This window comes from Mya arenaria, chromosome 3 (genome assembly GCF_026914265.1).
Source record: "Mya arenaria isolate MELC-2E11 chromosome 3, ASM2691426v1".
NCBI lineage: Eukaryota > Metazoa > Mollusca > Bivalvia > Myida > Myidae > Mya > Mya arenaria.
This window is the reverse complement of record NC_069124.1, coordinates 62,909,284-62,929,865: the sequence shown is the minus strand read 5'-3', so window position 1 is coordinate 62,929,865 and position 20,582 is coordinate 62,909,284. Positions and strand designations below refer to the sequence as shown.

The 20,582-nt window shown below is 33.2% G+C and overlaps 1 protein-coding gene across 1 annotated transcript in view; it reads left to right on the top strand.

Annotated features, from left to right (window-relative positions):
- Nucleotides 1-20,582, top strand: part of LOC128229215 (NT-3 growth factor receptor-like) — a 62,990-nt gene that overhangs the window by 19,812 nt on the left and 22,596 nt on the right. The window contains exon 2 of the mRNA XM_052940965.1: nt 18,223-18,297. Within this exon, the coding sequence (XP_052796925.1) occupies nt 18,223-18,297 (75 nt within the window). The remainder of the gene's footprint in view (nt 1-18,222; nt 18,298-20,582) is intronic.

The window sequence follows — 20,582 nt, the reverse complement described above, 5'->3', positions numbered from 1 at the left end:
TTTTTGGAATCGATCCTCTATGCAAAAAATATAAATGCATAACCTAAATACGCATTTTAAAAAAATAAATAACAAAAATGACGATTTATATCTCGTGAGCAAAAATGTCTAGTTTTGCTGACTTTTTCTGCAGTATTTATAAAATATTTCTGTTTTTGAATACTACTTTTTGCAGTACACTTGTGCACAGTACACATGACATGAGGTCCGATGGCTAACTGTAATCTAAGGTAATGATATCCACAACTCCACTTCACCGTGTCTCTTTTATATATTTCATCTAAACATGTTTGAAGTCATAATCCTTGCCAAGTAATCATTATGCAAAACAATATTCCATGCATAACATACATGGGTTCAAACGATAACAGCCGACCGTCTTCATCTCAACTGAGCAAATGTAAGCCATTATAGCAGAATGAACATGACATTCAAAAACAACACTATTTGATACATAAACAAATTACCAAATCGTATAGACAAACTCGAAAAGAGATGTAAAAGTCATGTTTCATTATGTCTCCTTTAAAAGCTAAGTTGGTGAAGTGCACATTTTCATGATATCATATTGTATCGACACACAACAGGGATGATGGTTATATGCTGTAGACATTGTTCTATATGACGCAAACCTGACAACCGCATCCCTTGCTGTTAAAGAATGCAACACGAGATTAAAATGTAACTAGGCATTTGCAATGCCACTACAAATATATACACCAAATGCAATGGTTAGAATGCCTGATTTCTTATCTGGAGGCTGAAATCGACAGATAGAAGAGCAAATGTATGGGAAGTATAACTGTACTTTCCAAGTCGTATTTACAAATAGATATAAAGCCCTATGAAGAAGCATACATTTATACATGTTTCCCTGTATTGGATATGCCATGGTTTTAAACACATTCGGTAACACGGAACAGTATTAACTTTTAATGATAATGGTATTCACGGAACAGTATTAATTTTTAATGATAATGGTATTCACGGAACAGTATTAACTTTTAATGATAATGGTATTCATTACTGATGTTATGAAATATGTGATAAATGCACAAAACGCTTTTTATAGTTATGACGAAATGGTTGGTAGGATTAATTACAATGATAACTTTTAAACCTATGGTAGCTTGAAGCTGTTGTTGCTTTGAACCATCAATTCAACTTTAACGCCGTTCGCACAAAGTGGTATTGACCACGTTGTTTCTTTATCTTTACGTCCTCTTTTCGATGGTTATATTAACATAGAACAGCTAAGCAATACTAAACATTCAAGCCTTCAGGTTTAATTTAAAGCGATTGGACAGATTCCCCTGTTCAACATGAGTATATTTCAAAGTTATTTAATTATATTGTTATCAAGATACTTTCATCACAGCAATAGTAAATATACTTACCCGAAAAAGATGCGATACATGTGAATACAAGTTAAATAATTATTTGACATTGCTTGGAAATTATTTGAAGTTGGCAAATGAGGAAGGAAAATATGTTTACAACAATACTTTAACATGAACGTTCAAGAGACTGGACAGCGGAAATGAGTAATATGCAGCTCGTCGAGGCGCATTACAACAAATCAAATGAAAATTGTTTGCAGCCGAGTTGATTTTTGAGTTGCACGGAAAGTAGCGACAGCGACTCAGTGAATAGCGTCTTTATTATGTATGCAGTTTGTGAGGAGCAAGTTTGTACAGAAACTGTTATTTGTAATAAATTGAACTTTTTATTGCCGGCACGCGTAATTTTCGCAAAATATTCAACTATTTCCATGGACAGCATCACATTTCGAACGTACCAATGCGTAACAACGTCATGAAGCATTGACAAAAAAGACGATGTGATTTACCCGAAAGCTTTACTTTTTAAAACATCTGACGTTATGGATACTTTAGATGTACAACTGTTAAATGTGCTTTTCCATAGTATGAGTGTATTTAAATTCCGATCCAAAAACACACAAAAAAAATATATTTCGAGCAGCATGCAGGATATGAACATCATTATTATGGCACCATACAAAAGATATGAACTGTTAACATTATAAATAACAATTTACATTTATATACAAAAACCAGCTCAGTTATATGAGCCATTATATACCACTAATAAAGTATTCACAGATTTCAATGAATATCAAAAAGGTTTGAAGTTACACCCTTATGTTTTGTGAATCCAACCACTCAGGTTGCAGACAAGATTAAGGCGTTAAATAGACTTATTATGTGCACGACTTTAATCATCCGCAGCTGATGAGGCCGCTGTAAAATGATATAATATGAGTTTAACAGTTAAACATTATCTCTTGATGGTTATGTAAAAATATCCACAAGTTGTTAAGCCACGAAAGCAGGTTGCATCTTATATTTCAAGCAGCACATATTCTGAAATCTGGCCTTGGGCCATTAAACATTATGGTAAGTGTGGAATTTCCTTCGCAGAAAAAAACTTGAATTATTATAATAAGTGGAAATACTCATTGAATTTCTATAATAAAGGAATCTTATTTTAAGTTACCTCTCGCAGGATTGTTGGCCAGGGTGTATTTATATGATAGATAAAACCACAGGTGTCTGTCCAATATTTTTGGACGACACTAAACTATTACCCTTCAGTTCTTTGATATTGTTAAGATAGTTAAATAAAGATATTCAATAGATAAACTCGAGTTTTATTTAAACAATGTTTCTATATATTAGTGGTCTATTTAATAAATATTTAGACTTTTTTACATCTGCTGCCTTTGATTCACTAATTCACGAGGAAATTACTTTACAAAATGTAACTTTAACAAAGAAATAATAATCAAATCATTTTGTGTACAATTAACATGTGTGTTGAAATCCAACTACATGGGTGTATAAGATAAATTTGTATAGTTTAGTGCTTATAAAGTAATTTCTTTGGGACCAGAGCGCAGCGAAGTGAAAGAAGTTTCTTATTCATAAAGAAATTACTAAATAAATTTTAACCGCCTGTGGGCGTTTTTGTTGGTAATAAACTAGTAGGGATTTATATTTGTTGAAATAAAAAAACAGATTTATCGTTTGTTTTACTAAAACCGAAACTGTTTTTAAAACCATCTTGAGTTTTCATTTGTCTGATAGTCGTTATCTGCAGTGTGTGAACTATTTTTACTCGAAACAGATTTTTCCATCTGGTGATGCAGTCCACATAGGTACGTTGTGAGGAAATTATGACGTGTGTTGTATAACTACCTGGAACTGTATCGTTTCATCATCAGTATAATACTAGTTTGATTATTAAATGATTAAGTTTCAGATCATTGAACTTTCATTCATGCTGATTACTTTAAATACCCAATACATATTTTAACAAATATTAATTTCTGAAGGTAACAAATCACCCATTTGAGGGACATGTACTTTGTATTAGCAAATATTCTCGTGTTACATTAATTGTTCACTATGTTATTAGCAAGATTTTTACCCTTCTATGGAAATACGTAAATGAACTCATGGTTTGTAAAATGCACTTTTTGGGGGGGGGGGTACCTTACGCAATTCACCTAAAGGTGGTTGCATTATTGGTTGATTAACATTATCACGTGATGATCCCAATGTTTTCAAAAAGGTTTAGCGCTAGTTCATTTAGGCGAATGGATGAGGCATCAGGGTTCTAATTATATTTTACTGCACCGGCGTAGGTTCGCTGCCCACTTCAACCAGGTTGTTTTAAGAGTTTTAAGAGCTGTTTATCTTCAGCCATAAAATAAATAAATTGCAAATTAGGATATTCAACACTTACAGCTGTTCCTAATAATAATGGAATTATTTGAACGAAAGATATTTGAAGATTTCGAGATAGCGTTCGATTGCCAGCCTGGGCGTGATCCAAAGACATAATTGACCCAGTGAAAATTTAGGTTTATATTATATTATACGCATGCGTTGCTTAAATGAACTCGTCGTTTCAACGAAGTTCTTTTGGTCTCATTATAGCATGCGTGCTATTTTACTTCAATTTTATATCATAGATCAAGAAGATATAACGATAATGATGGAAACAAGACTTTCTCACTTTCTTGGTATTTCCAAAAGAAAGATGCACTTTTTATATATTGAGTAGACGTAAATGACATTTCATCAATGTCTTTCGTCAGTAAAAATATCGTTAAAAGCTATATTCACATACAGTACATTATGTTATTGGTCAACATTATAATTTGTCCAATGAGAAGGCGGTATTTCCTTAAGTTTTCCATTACATTTATTGCAGTAAATTAGCAGTCAGTAGTTATTGATTTGAAATCATGTGAAGCGGTAGATACAAACAGTGGCTGCCTCAGTAAGAGGGTAATTAACACACTATTATACACATGTTAGTATATATAGTTACATTTCACTATAGAAATTCGTTCCAGCAATAATGATTATCGTCTTCGCCTGTGAGATTATCACGGCACGTCAGGCCGATTATGGCACACTGACGTCATTTTCACGAAATAAATATGGCCGCCGTATACTTGGTAGGCAAACATTTAAACATTATTAAAAGCTTCAAATGGATTAAAAGGGAACCATCTGTGCAATAATAGTGAAATTAGTTTACCAACAATGACACATTCCGTGTTTCAGAAACGAGTACTCCCCGAAACCGTACCGGATGTTTACATTCGGTAAAGGTCATAAGGCAGTGAGAAAAGGAAATGTTTTGTTGAAACGTTTTGTTGTACTTTATTTGCTGAGAAATGATAATTATACCAGCGAAATGGCGAGGGTCATTCAAGCTGGGATTCTTATGAAACTGCTCCTTGGCTTGATCGACCCTAGCTATGCTCACCTATTGAAATGAACATCACAATCAGCCGATGTAAAAAAGGAAATATTTGAAGAACGGAAGAATTACAGGCTTATTCTGAAAACACTTACGAAAAGGTTTGCTATTTTAATTTTCCAGTCACTCGTTATTTTTCGCAGCTATTTAAAATGCCATTCAAAATTATCTCATTTTAAAGACTTTCAGACTGCATGCTAATCATATGACATATCCTTCATTATTCTACAAAATCATGCTATTAAATCCATTTGAAATCATTGACAAATGAAAAAACATATGTACTATACAGGGTTATATATGGTTCACCATGGCTTATGGTTGATAATAGCCCCAGTGAAAATAATTGCCATCGGGCTAAAGCCCCCGGGAAATTATTCCTTCCACTGGGGCAATTATCAACCAAAAGCCATAGTCAACCATGTATTATTCTATAAATAATGAATACCACTAACACAGTTAGTATGAACTTACACAAAATAAATTGCAAAGCGACTGCAAACCATCTTTGACCATTACTTGAAGGCTCATTTACCTAGCTGGCTATGTAGATCATAGTTACTGTTTTGTCAGAGTTCAATAACTATCGTGCTGTATTCATAAGTAATTTTATATCAATGATAAATTAACATTTATTGATTGGAAGCTTCCTTTAATTTGTAAAACACATCACAAAGCTGCTTGAAAACGTCTTTGAAGAAACAGAAAAGAAAAAAAGAAGAAGAACAACATCAACAAACCGGCATAAAATAGCAAAAGCAATCATGTATCCTATTCAGTATAGTCTACCTGTGATATAATCTGCCAGAACACCTTCTATATTATGTAATCGTTCCTCTATGCATGACTCTAAATACGAATTTAAAACAATGACGATCTATTTCTCATGCGAAAAAATGTCTTGTTTTGTTGGCATTTTTCTGCCGTATTTATAAAATATTTCTGATTTTTGAATACTATTGTTTTGCAGTACACTCAGACCTGATGTCATGTTTGAGTGTACTGCAAAACAATAGTATTCATAAATCAGAAAAAGTGTTAAACTAAGGGAATAATATCCTCAAATCCACTTCATCGTGTCTGTATTATATATATCATCTAAACATGTTTGATGTCAAAATCGTTGCCCAGTTATCATTATGCAAAACAATATTCCATGCATAACTTGCAAAATGAACATGACATTCAAAAACACAACTATTTCAAACATAAACGCATTACCAAATCGTATAGACAAACTCGAAAAGAGATGTAGAATTAATGTTTCATTATGTCTCCTTTAAAAGCTAAGTTTGTGAAGTGCACATTTTTCATGATATCATATTGAAGCGACACATAACAGGGATGATGGTTATACACTATATACATTGTTTTATATGACGCGAACCTGACAACCACATCCCTTGCTGTTAAAGAAAGCAACACGAGATCAAAAATGTAACTAGGCATTAACAATGCCACTACAAATACATACGCCAAATGTATGCAATGGTTAGAATGCCTGATTTCTTATCTGGAGGCAGAAATCGACAGCAAAGAGCAAATGTATATGGCAAGTATAATATATATATGCCATTGTTTTAAACCATTCGGTGAAACGGAATGGTAATAACTTTTAATGAGTATGGTATTCATTGTTGATTTTATGAAAGATGTGATAAATGCACAAAACGCTTTTTAAAGTTATGATGAAATTGTTGGTATGATTGATTATAGAATAATACATGGTTGACCATGACTTTTGGTAGATAATTACCCCGGGGGAAGGAATTACTGCACTAGAGCTTTTCACTGGGGCATTTATCAACCAAAAGCCATGGTCAACCATGTTTTATCCCGTATAGTACATACGTTTTGTCATTTATCAATGATTTCAAATGGATTAGTGGATTCAAACATTATTTTGTGGAATAATTAAGGATAGTCCGAAAGCTTTAAACGTGAGAAATAACAAAATGGTTTGGAATGGCATTAGCTGTAAACAATAACTGGAAATCCAAACAGCATATATTTTCGTAAAAGTTTTCAGATCAAGCCTTCAATATTTTCATTCTTCAAATATTTCCTGCTTTACATCGGTTGATTTTGATGTTAATTTTAATAGGTGAGCATAGCTAGGGTCGATCAAGCCTAGGAGCAGTTTCATAAGAATCTCGGGTCGAATGACTCTGGCCATTTCGCTGAAATTTTTTAGCGAATAAAGTAAAACAAAACGTTTCAACAAAACATTTCCTTGTCTCACTGCTTTATGACCTTTGACGATTGAAGGTGTCATTAATTGGTTAAACAAATTTCACTTTTCTTGCACCGATAGTTCCATTTTAATCCCTTTAAAGCTTTTTAATGTTTAAATGTTTGCCGACCATTCTTATTTTCGTGAAAATGACGTCAGTGTGCACTTCTCATCTTCGTCGGGCAATTATGCCATAATCGCCCTGACGTGCCGTGATAATCTCACGGGCGGAGACGATAATCATTACGAGCGAGAACGAATTTCTATAGTTAAATGTTACTTTTTATAGTAACATGTGAATTATTGGCAGTAAACTTTTAAACCTATGGTAGCTTGAAACTGTTGTTGCTTTGAACCATCAATTTAACTCAAACGACGTTCATACAAAGTGATATGCCATTTTTAATAAGTTACGATTACCATGCGCATTTGTTGACCTAAAAAAGGCATTTGACTCTGTTTATAGGAATGCTCTGTGGTACAAACTCTTTAAAATGGGGTTGGATGGGAAACTACTTAAAATATTTAGAGCAATGTATTCTGTGGTAAAATCGTGTGTCAAACATTCCAATTCCGTCTCCGATTTCTTTGATATTTCTATTGGTTTACGCCAAGGACAAAATAATTCGCTGGTTTTGTTTGCATTATTCCTAGAAGATCTAGAACTGTTTCTACAACAGAACGTTGACTGTGGTATTAGCCTATACGATTTATGTATTATGATATTACTTTTTGCAGACGATATGGTAATAATTGGAAACTCAGTAGAAGACTTACAAAGAAGTTTAGACCATCTTTACGATTATTGCCAAGCGTGGGGCTTAGAAGTTAAAATAGCCAAAACTAAGGTTGTAGTATTCTGTAAAAAAGGACCGGTTAAGGCTAATGAAACTTGGGTATATAGTGGCGTACCACTTGAAGTAGTTGACAACTTTAACTATCTAGGCACAGTATTTAACTACACGGGCACTTTCGTTTTAAATAATCAATATATAGTCGGTAAGGCTCTAAAGGCTCTAAAGGCTATGAACGTATTAAATATTAACAAATATGACGTACCTCCGAAAACTGCACTTCATTTGTTTAACTCATTTGTAGGTTCGATCCTTAACTATGCGAGTTCTGTCTGGGGGTTTTCAAAATCGAAAAATATAGAAAGGATCCACCTAAGATTTTGCAAATCGCTTCTCTGAGTTAAGCAAAGTACATGTACAGCGGCTGTTTACGGACAATTAGGGCGTTATCCAATATATATTAACAGATACGTGCTAATTATTAAATATTGGTTCAAAGTACAACAGTCCAATAATATTTTATTAAATTTGTTATACCGTAAATCAGTTGATTTAAGCGAGGAAGGCCTTACTACTTGGGCATCTAACGTTAAATGTTTACTTGAGGAGAATGGGTTTTTAGATGTTTGGGTTAATCCGGGGAATTATAATGTCAAACTCTTTGCTCAAGTTTTTAAACAACGTTTAATCGATAGTTTTCTACAAAAGTGGCGTGCTGATATTGCAAACAGTGCGAAACTTAATATTCTATATTTGCATCTGCACAGTGCGTTTGGTATGGCTGAATATCTTAATTTACCATTTAACAAAACTAATAGAAAATACCTCACTCAATTACGTGTATCAGCTCACAGGTTACGTATTGAAACTGGCAGGTACGGACAAAACAGACTGCCAAGAAATGAAAGATTATGTTTATTATGCCATACACAGGAAATTGAGGATGAATTTCATTTTGTTATAAAATGTAATTGTTTAGATGACCTACGTAAAGTTTTTATTAAAAAGTATTTTTATGTAAAACCCAGCATGTTTAAATTTACTCAAACAGTTAGTAGTAATAACAAAACAACTATTGTAAATTTATGTAAATTTCTGGTACATGCAAATAATAGAAGAAACCTATTTATCAATGATATTGTTTAAGTCGTAACCGTACAATCACTGTCGTGACCACTAATCATCTGCATTTCCATAATGTATCTAAATAACTAGATAAACAGCTTCTTATATCTATTATTATCAATACTGTTATACGTGAACATTCTCCATATTTCTTGAGCTATCTTGAATTGTTATTGATATTGGCTACCTTGTAACGATGATCACACGCATGAATATTTTGTTTAATTGTATATATTTGTTTGACGAGATGCTTTGTTGCATAAGTCGAAATAAACTTCTGTTCTGTTCTGTTCTTTTCTGATATTCAGCACGTGGTCTCTTTAGTATTTATCTTTCTGTCTTTTTTTGGTGGTTGTATCTACCTGAAGAAATACCAAACAAAACACCGAGGCAATGCTTAACAAAAGCTAAGCAATGCAAAACAAAATATTAACACATGTTAAATATATAATATGTGATCAAACTTCAATACAGAAAAGGTAACAAATAAATATCCAAAATGACTTGCAGTTTAGCTAGGAATATTGAGAACAAAGTTTCACACATACATGTTTATTTAAGTCTATATGTTCAGTTCAAAGCGATAAGACAGATTCCCCTGTTGAACATGAGACTATTTTAAAGAGATGTTAAATTAAATTGTTTTCATGATACTTTCATCACAGCAGTATCATATATACTCACCCCAAAAAGGTGCGATACACGAGAAGTCAAGTTTAAGTTCTTTGACATAACATGGAAATTATTTGAAGTTTACAAACGAGGAAAGGAGACGTTCAAGAGTGTGGATATCAGAAGAGAGTAATATGCAGGTTTTTGAGGCGCATAAAAACAAATCAAATGAAAATAGTTTCCAGCCGAGTTGATTGTTTTAGTTGCACGGACTTTACAGTAGCGACAGCGACTCAGTGAAGGACGACTAAACTATGTATGGTTTATTTGAGGAGCAAGTTTGTACAGAAGCTGTTGTTTGGGATAAATTGAACTTTTTAGTGCCGGCACGTGTAATTTCCTTCAAAAATCCAACTATTTCTATGGACAGCATTACATGTCGAGCGTCAAAATGTCTTACAACGTTATCAAGCTATTACAAAAAAAGACGATGTGATTTACCCGAAAGCTTTACGTTTAAAACAACCTGACGTTTTAAATACTTTAGATCACAACAGTTACTGTTGATTGTGCTTTCCCATATTATAAGGGTGCTTAAAATGCGGCGTCATAACACGAAATACTTAAGACGAGCACCATGAATTGTTTACATTTAAAGTAACTGCTTTAGGCTTCATTGGTGTTAAAAAACACACAATATGATTGAATTCATATAATGATATATGCCCTCGCATACGGATCTGTGGTTCATCCAGTGGAGGTCTCTCTCTCTCTCTCTCTCTCTCTCTCTCTCTCTCTCTCTCTCTCTCTATATATATATATATATATATATATATATATATATATATATATATATATATATAAATATTATTGTTTAATTGTTTTATTTTTTTTTGGCTTTATATATATAAAGCAAAAAAAAATAAAGCAATAAAACAATAATATTTTTTTTGGCATTTAATCTATCCACTGGATATAAAGTGGCAAGAAAAACTTCTATACCCCTTTTATACTATTCACACACTTTATTTGATACCAAAAAGGTTTGAAGTTACCCCCTTAAATTTGTTGGTGAATCGAACCACTCAGATTGCAGACAAGTTTATGGCGTTAAAAAGACTTATTATGTACGACTTTAATCATCCGCAGCTGATGAGGCCGTTAAACATTATCCCTTGATGATTCTATAAAAAAATATCCACAAGTTGTTAGGCCACGGAAGCAGGTTCCATCTTATTTTTCAAGCAGCACCTATTCTGAAATCTGGCCTAGCGCCATTAAATATTTGTGTTTCATATAATGGTTAGAGTGGAATTTCTTTCACAGAAAATAACTTTAAGTATTATTATAATTCGAAATACTCATTGCATTTCCATAATCAAGCCATCATATTTTAAGGTTCATATCGTAGGATTGTTGGCAGTTGGTTGGATGTATTTTCATTTGGATTAAACCAAATATTTAAATAAAGATATATGTATTTCTATATAGATTAAATACAGGTGGCCGTCCCACAGCTCGAACACAAAACTATGACCCCTCTGCCCTAAGATATTGTTTAGATTTATTGCAGAACTACCTGGAACTGCATCGTTCTGCGGTATAACTGTTTCTGAAATAAAACATTGAAAATGCTACGAATGTTTCAGCACATTGCACTTTTATTCATGCTGATTAGTTCAAATACCCATTGCATATTTTTACAAATATTTATTATTAATGCGGAAGGTAACAAAACAATAATTTCATGAATTTTGTCTTGATCGTCTTCGACATTTTCTTTGTATTAGCAATTATCGTCGCGTTTCATAAACTGTTTACTATATGTCTTTAGTAAGTATGTGCCCTTCTATTGAAGGGGACAACGCGATTATGAACATAAAGTGAAGAAAATATATTTTAAGGAACTCGATCATGGTTTGTAACTTTATGTAACTGTAATGCACTTTTTACGGATTTTAAATATAACGGAATAAATATTTTTAATATAACGATATAAAGTGTGTAAAATCATTAGGACTGTTAAAACTAAGATACTGGCGGCTGAAACCTTCAAAAAATGTTGACATATGCTCAAATATTGTCTTTGCAGTCCACAATTTTAAAATGCATTACTAACGCGATTCAACACAAGGCTGTAGCGTGATTGGCTGATTGACATTATCACGTGATGTTACCGATGTGTTCAAAAAAGGTTTAGATATCAGGCTAGTGCTTGTCCATGTGGGCGAGTGGATAAGGTATCGGAGTTTTAATTATTACTTTTTACTTACCGGCGTGGGTTCGCTCCAACTACAACCGGGTTGTTATTAAACGATAGCTGTTAAACTTCAGCCTTGACAAACGACTTAGAGTGTATACCAATCAAACATTGTGTTTAATGGATGATGTAGAAGGAATAACGGATATGAACAATTTGATTTGCTTATAGTAAGTATAGTCGGCAAGGCGACAAGTGGCACTAATAAGATGAAGTTTGGAAATGAAAACTTCTGAAAACTGACTTCTGATTGCTTTCCTTAAGCAATAACTTTCTGTCGAAAACACATGAAATATTATATTTAAGTGCAAACTATTAAATTATGTTTATTACATGATATGAGTTTAGTAAAGTATCGTTAAACGAGACTTAACACCCCCCTTTACAAGCCTCTCTTTATCTCCAGATATGTGACGTGTGCCGCTAATCGGAAGATTTTGGCAAATACTAGATAGAAAACAAGGTCCATGTTTATCTCCAGATATGTGACGTATGCCGCTAATCGGAAGATTTTGGCAAATACTATAAATAGAAAACAAGGTCCATATTTATTCTTTCCAAAATTAGCCTCTGAAAATTCTAATTTTGAGGAAAATTCCAAAACAAAAAGCAATAATTTGTTTCTCAAATCCGAAACAAAATCGAATAATTTCAAATGTACTGAGCAAATCGAAGATAGATCGACATTTAATCAAAGCCTCGCTATAAAATACCTTAATATAACCAGACCAGTTCAGTAACTAGCACTTACATGGATGCCTGTTCTTTCAACTTCCGGCCGCTTCTAACGAAGTAAGCCGTAGATGGCAGAGTAGCTAAAGTTCGTAGACAGCATAACTGTTTATTGTTGACAAAATTACGGATTGTTTATATTATCACGGACTTCTTTATAGGTCCGCAAAATTATTATTGATAAATTTCATGTTGATGATTAATCCGTGTCCCCTTTGGAATATTAACTTCTGTCTGGGAGAAGGATTATTTTTGTTATTGCTTCGAACTTCTGCTGAACCTAAAAACCCATAAAAAATAACTACAAGGTATATAAATAAGAGGTTGTTAGTCCTAAAAAGATCATTTATGAGACTCTAGAGACAAAACTTAACATCAATGCCTTAAATCATTCTGAAGAGTCATTTAAATGTCATTGTGATTACCATGATTTCTACTTAGTTGTGCAAAAATGTTGCTTTAGCCATAAAAGTTACTATGGATATATATATATATTGGAAGAAAACTTACTTCTAGAGTAATTACGCACATGTCTAGAATAATTACGCACATGTTTAGAGTAATTACGCACATGTTTAGCAAAACATAAAAAAGCCATTAACATTGTATTGAGTAAGAAATGTGTGTAAAAACTAAACTTGTTTCAACCTCAGCAATACTAAAATACACTGGGCAATCAAATAAAACAATATTCACATGTTAAGTTCATATTGCTCTCGCGCACACTCTTCATGACATTATTTACAAATTGATCGCCTTGTACCTTATTTTAAAGATATTTCTGGTTTACTGTCTTTGTATTTTTCTACAATTTCGGTATCAAAGAGTAAAATAATTATAATATAAGTATATTTCATTCCGGGAAAATTGTTGTTGGTGTCACAACATGAGCGAGTCCCTTTAAATGATCGAAATATGTCAGCGTGTGTTTTCAGATGGTAAAAATCTATCAATTGCAAAAATACAGATTACAATACCCAAAATTAAATTATTGAGAATGAGAACTGTACACCACCGACTGAAACAAACAGTGCGTGTCGATTGTGCCTGCTATATCAATCATCGTCATAAGTTTGCGGTAATGTGACAAATGCTAGAAAACTCGATCTTTTTACCAACATTTCCTCAGCGTGTATTTCATTTAAAAAAAATAAAAAATAAAAAATGTAACAATGTATACCTGAATGTTTCTTAAGTGTGTACTTTGTTTAGCATCAAACAAAGATATGTTTCCTCCAAGCCGTATTTAAACCGCTTTTTAGAGTGTGTTTTTTCAACTTAGTGAACATTTGCAATCTTTTAACAACAAACATTACAAATACTCTTTATTTTTCATCAAATTTATTCATAAACATTTATTATTTGTATCCATTTCTTGCATAGTATTTATATCTTTTTCACGAAGTTGAAAATGTCACTATTAAAGATTCTGTATGAATTCGGTCCCAGTACTAAAAATATCCCGTATCGTACATAATCTATTACAAAACAAATATATTACAATATTATCCCTAACAAAATGTGTCCTTTATATGTACATATAAAGTCGATCGGTCCATATACACTTTCGTCGGCTGACTGGCCGGCCCTTATAATGTCCTCAGTGGAGTGTTATATTTCTTAAAAAAATGTACATCACGTGTAAAACCTGTCAGTCACAGGTCATTGTAATATTTGTGTAACAATATTAGAGTACTTGAAACTATAAATTCGTCATAAATAGAACTAATTAAATTTTGTATAGCTTATAATGATGCTCATGTTAATATTTTGGTTGCTTCGGTTAGGTATCGAGAGAACAAGTATTGTCTTTTTCTATGTTTAAAGGACTTGAAATATAGTATAATCTGTCATTTGAAATCAACCCAAAATCTTGTTTTTATTAATTTTCAATATTATCAATTTTAGGTTAATTTTAGAGGAATTATGATATTTCATTCCCGCACATGTGATCCTTTAGAGAATTTACGGACCAAGTGGTTATAGTTATTGTTTAACTTATTTCATGCTGCCGGTCACCTGATCTGTCATGTGATCTGTCATGTGATTAATTTTTGCTTTCTCAAACAGGATTGAATGTTTTTCTTATAAATATTCATCCTTTTTTGTAGTAACCAAACATATTATATGTTTTCATGAGTTTTTAACCAATAAATGTCTTTTTTCGAGCCTTTGGTAAACCTTGGGTAAATTATATTTCTTATGAAAATTCTGATTTCGGTTTCTGGTGTGGAAAGTTTAAGAAACAATGTTATAACATTATATGAAGATCATTTTGAAAGTAAAATAATATTGAATGTGTTTGCTTCTTTCAGTTCTATTATAATTGTATTGCAAGTGAGATTCAAATAGTTGTTATTTAAGATTTAGTATTGTTTCATGTTTCACCATAAGCATGGTACCTGTAGTAGTGGTTGGATGAGTGGTCATCTCTGTACTTAGTTGACTATAGGTGTGTGTGTGTTTTTGTAAATATAAATAAGAAAAAGATGTATATTTCTTGTATTTTGTTCGATATAATAAATTACTTACATGAAATTAACGGTACTTGCTGTATTTATGTTTTTAGTCTATGTTCTGTTGTTTATATTTATATACATTGTTTTTATTGTTTTTACGATTTCATAATTTGATTATAACTATGAACTATGTTTGTTCCGGGGCTTGAAATTAGCTCAGCTTAAATTATCATATTATAACTTTCTAAAATTGAACACAACAGAAAAATACAAACGAAAATAACTCACACATTTATCTATTTGGTTACCAATATGAGAATCAAAACACTTTTTTCTATTTTTTATAGTTTTAGTTTGCGATGCTCTTTATCTCCCTTTTACGCTTCATTAGGGAAATGTCTACACATCTCATACATAAAAGAACGATTTCGGTAAGATATGTATTTTCATCCTGAAGAAATCAACATGCTATTAAGAAAGTCAGATGCTAAAACATAGAATTATTCTGATATTCTGAAAAGCTTTTGGACGTAAGTGTTTCACGAGATACTGATTACCAACCGATGGGACAGCTTCTCCAGGAACGGCTTTATTTTATTTCCGTCTGAACACATCCACGTGCTAATTAAGGGTAACAATAAACAATACATTGACATGCTAACAATCTTTTTCAACTAGGTGATAAGTCCTAAAATTGACTGCTGGGAATTGAATCCATTTATGGAAGACATCCACAAACTTTTAGAGCACTTGTTTGACGTTTCATGTCTCCGGTTTAGTATATGTTGTGCAGTAAACTGGTTCAGTAAACTTGCGCATTCTGAACATCTTCTAAATATGTAGCTACTGAACGTGTGCCTCCTATTTCCATTGTATTATTAAACTTATTCCTCTTGAAAACTGTTATGGAAATTTCATTTAAACTTGATTTTGGCCTCTAACGACTGTGTCCCTGCTCGGCCAGTCAACATCAAGGCCTCCAGGCCTAATAGTGTAACAGTTTAAACTACAGGGCTGCATTAGTATAATATTTACAACTCAATATTCCATTCCTTAAAAGAACTGCCTTTCGGCAATCGATGAACGCAACATCTTCGGATATGTTCGGATTGCAATTCATCGCATAACAATATACATGAAAAGTATTGATCTTGTTATTGTTTGTATTGTGTCAGCAGGTCCCGTAAAATATAAATAAACATTTTAGAAAGTGCTAAGTTATTATATTTTAAATGTTTTGTTGCCAAAAGTGTTTCAATTTTACGTTTAAAAGTGATTTCAAGTGGTTGATCTTTTCCCGAGTTATTGTGACGTCATTTGAAAAAATGTTTCCGGTAGCAGTCGGGTCGTCCTATTTAAAGAATGGGTAAGAAAGGATTACTGAAAGGTTACCGAAATGGAATAAAGTATATTTTTTTAACGTTTCTTGAATAAAATGATGAACTATTGGTGTAAATATAAGAAATGAATTGCGGGGTTGATGTCATTATCGGGGATATGAACGCAATTGGGCTGGTCAAAGTAAGCGAGGAGTCCTTCGGACTCCACACACTTAGACCAGCCCAATTGCGTTCATACCCCGATAATGACATCAACCCCGCAATTCATTCCTTAAATAATATCTTTATAAAACAAATGTTTAAGTTGTAGTTTTTGTTGTGTATGAATCGAGAGTTTGACTTTTAATGTGCTGCGTATAACAGCAAATGGTTAAGCTTACTGCGTACATTTCTCTTTGGGATCCCGAAATTCTCGACTGACATATAGTTTCCATACACTATAGCGAATAACCCACAATACCATTCGCACATCAGGTAATACTAAATTCTTGTCACTGTCACTTGACTGTCCCAGTTTCGCGCAAAACCTAAAACGGGGACACCACATAACAACTCCTTCAATTACTACAACCCTGTGACTATTTTGATCTTTATTGAATATAACTTCTTTACGGTCTTAAACACATTCGTTGAAAACTGAATACTTTTGTGTGTGTTTTTTTTTTAAACGAAACAATATATCTAAAAAAATCATAATACTATTCGTCATGAAACTTTCATCACGACGTTAATTTTTATTTTCTTTGTTATTTATTGAAATGCACTGGAAGTTTCAAAGAAACGCCTAGCAGTCACTGCCTGTATAATCTCTTCTTAGTTGATATACAAAAGATCAAAGGCTAAAATCAATCAAAAAATCCAGAAAGAGACACACAAGATAAAAATATAAAATGTCTTAAGCTTACATGGATATCTTTGTATATGTACAAGTAAGAGCACAAACAATAGAAATGAGGAAATTAAATTGTAATACAAACAACCATTAAACCTGTTTCATTAATATTGGACGCACCCGTCTGTCAACACGTGTGGGACTACCGTCCTAAGCTAGGTGAATGAAATCACCAGGGTTAATCGCAATGTTTTGGACGTAAAAGTAAGCTTAATAATGTAATGTACGTCTCGAACCATTTGCCACTGAGGCAGTCACCGTTTAAACTGTTCATAGTGTATTCATTTTATATGTAACCAACCGTAACACCTTTTTCACTAATCCACGATTGTTCAGCCTCATTTGCGGGTAGCCTTTCTCAATCGCTCCTACTGTGCATGTAGAAAGTTTGCTGGTAAATTCCCTTTTCATATCTGGCCTTATGCCATACATGCAGTCTTTTAATTTTGAATTATGTTAAGACAGCCTGACATTTATTGTGCAGAAAACAATAAACTAATTTACGAAAATTTTAAAGACACATTTTAATTTCATCAGGCATTATCTTTCCAGTTTAAAACACAGGTGATTGTTCTGTTAAACGTTATGGCGATTTATACTGTTACCAGAATGCATTCACCGATACATTAAATAGTTTGAGCTTAAAATTACGTTTTTTATACCAAGACAAAAGTTCCATTCAGAACAAATAAAGTCAATTGGAGACTACGTACAAAGCTGACAATGTTGCATAGCAAAGTTATTTAATATTGGATTGTTGTAAAGAGATGAGAATTATAAAATCCTTCTTGCTTAATGTTGACATCATGCATAATTATCAAATCGAAAATCAGAATCGAGCCTAAGTTTAAGATTCAGTTTTAGTTATTTCGTGGTTATTTTATTTTGAGGTTTGTTTTGCCAAAGTATATCCGTTGATAATTCTCAAGCTATGTATATCTTGAAATTGAAAATAACCTTTATTGTCCTTTTTTCCAGAATGATAGCGAGCCAACCTCGTCTGACACGGCTTTCCGCTGAGGATATGGCACACTACCCTGGATTAAATGTGATGTAGGTATTTTGTTTCAATGCCCATACACTGAACCTACTGCGATAAAACTGTTCTGACGTGTTGCAATTATAAAATGGTAAACTACAATTATTTTAGCCGATTTCAACTAGGGTTTGAACCTGTACGGTAACTATGGAGCTTGGTGACTATACCTATTTAGGTCGGCCATTGTCATTGATATGTGTGTGTTTCCAGCAAAATTAACGGGCTCAGATTATTTCTTGATCTTCTCTGGAAAACAGTCTTATTCTTAAACTAATACAAACATCTTTAATTGATCAAGATAAAAGAAATTGGAATAATTGACATTATTGAAGTCATTTATCTAATTGCAGTTTAATTAACTTTCCGTACAATATTTAAATTGATTAAACTGACATATGTTCGGGAGGATAAATACGTTCTTAGAGAATTAGTTGATGTGAATTAAGCAAAAGAATCTTAAATTTGTGCGGCTCTTCGCATCCTTTTATATTATTAGTAGTGTCTTTGAATATTCAGTATTAAGCTATTAATTTAGCTATTTCAGTCAAAAATCTCTAAAATTTCAAATCAAAATGTCAATTAAGTCTTCTGTAAAACGTTATTGTAAGTCTTGGAGTGTTCACTGATAACTCTATTGTATTACTTTGTAAGCTTTGTACATTGACATTGTACGTAAGTATTTGGGAATAAGACATCTTGGCATCGTCGCATTATACAATGATTAATCATAACCGTGAGAATACAGCTTTTCAATGAAAAACGTCCTTCATACTCTAATCAAGGGTTTTTTAAGCCGCAGTGACTTAGAGACACGTCATGTCAGAAAATATTTTTAAATCTTCGTGCCACGCAATTCGATAGTTTTTCTGTAAAAAAATGACGAATTTACGAGATATAGGATGTGACAAGGGTTGTCATATATTAGAAGAGATAGTCAATGTGTGTTGTTCAGAAAATATGTAAGTGGGACGTGATGCCCAGGGCTTCTTTGCTCATCTTTGAAAGTAAATATACACTCACTCGGGCTATTAACAGATGGTTATTTGTTCAAACTTTAACGCTGTACAATTAGCACGGCCGTGATTTCATTGAATGTTTACGTGACTCCAAATTCTGGGTGTTAAATGGTCGTTTCCTATATAAACAAGACGACTTTACGTCCATTTCGAGGAAAGGAAATGCTGTTGTGGACAATATATTTGTCCCACATGATGTTCCCCAGAGCTGTAAAAACTTTAAAGTCATTAACCTCCAAGATGTTATAGACCAAAAGGGATTACATGGGTAACTGGGTGAGCGTTCACGCGTCCCACTGTGCGTTAAGTGTAAATATTGATAGGACCATTTTGTGCTTCTATCTAGGTCGAATACTATTAAGCAGAACCCCCGCGAGGCTAAATTTAATCTTCGTCGAATCCCGCTGGACTTTCTGGAAAATGAAAATGTGAAAACGTCGTTGCTATCTCTCATTTACCAAATTTAAATTTAAACAGACACTCATGAAAAAATCGACTGTATATATAAAAGGCTCTGCGAAGTGTCAAAATAAATAACAAGATACCAAACAATGCCACTTCAAAAAAAAGAACATCATGAAGGTTAAAGCACACTAAGCCCTTCTTGAATGACGAGTCACAAATCCTTTGGAATAAGCTTAGAGATAATAATAAACAAATACCTAATGTGGAAGGAAAATAGGACTATGAGAGCTCGCTTTCATGCTGAGTATGTTACAGCACGGACTACCTTTGATAAGATGCCCCTTAGACAGAACGGACATGGCCATAGAAATAGAGACCTTTGAGGCCAATGATCTTAAGGAATTTAGAATAAAATCAAAGCGCTTGGGCCACGAAAACACGCACATTCCCACAGAAGTATACGGATCAGAAGGTACTGTAGCCAACGATGAAAAATAGTATTTCAGCGATGGAGTGAGAAAAAAATATAATTGCCCCGATTTCGACAATTTCGACGATGACCATTACAATCGCTCACAAATCAAAAGCTTTATTGGAGAATAATATCAGTGATCCTCTTTTTGTCGCAAATAACTCATTAAATAGTAATATACGTTTAGAGGAAATTGCTTTAAAAATACAGAAAAGTAAAACTGGTTCAGCATGCATAGACAATATACCGTATTGAAAAACCCGCCAGTGATTGCCGTGCTACAGCAACTATTTAAAGTAATCTTTGACACTAGCATAATCCCGACAATTTGGGGAAAAGCTATCATCTTCCCAATTCTGAAGGACCCCAATCTGGCAAGCGAATACCAATGAATAATGGAGGGATA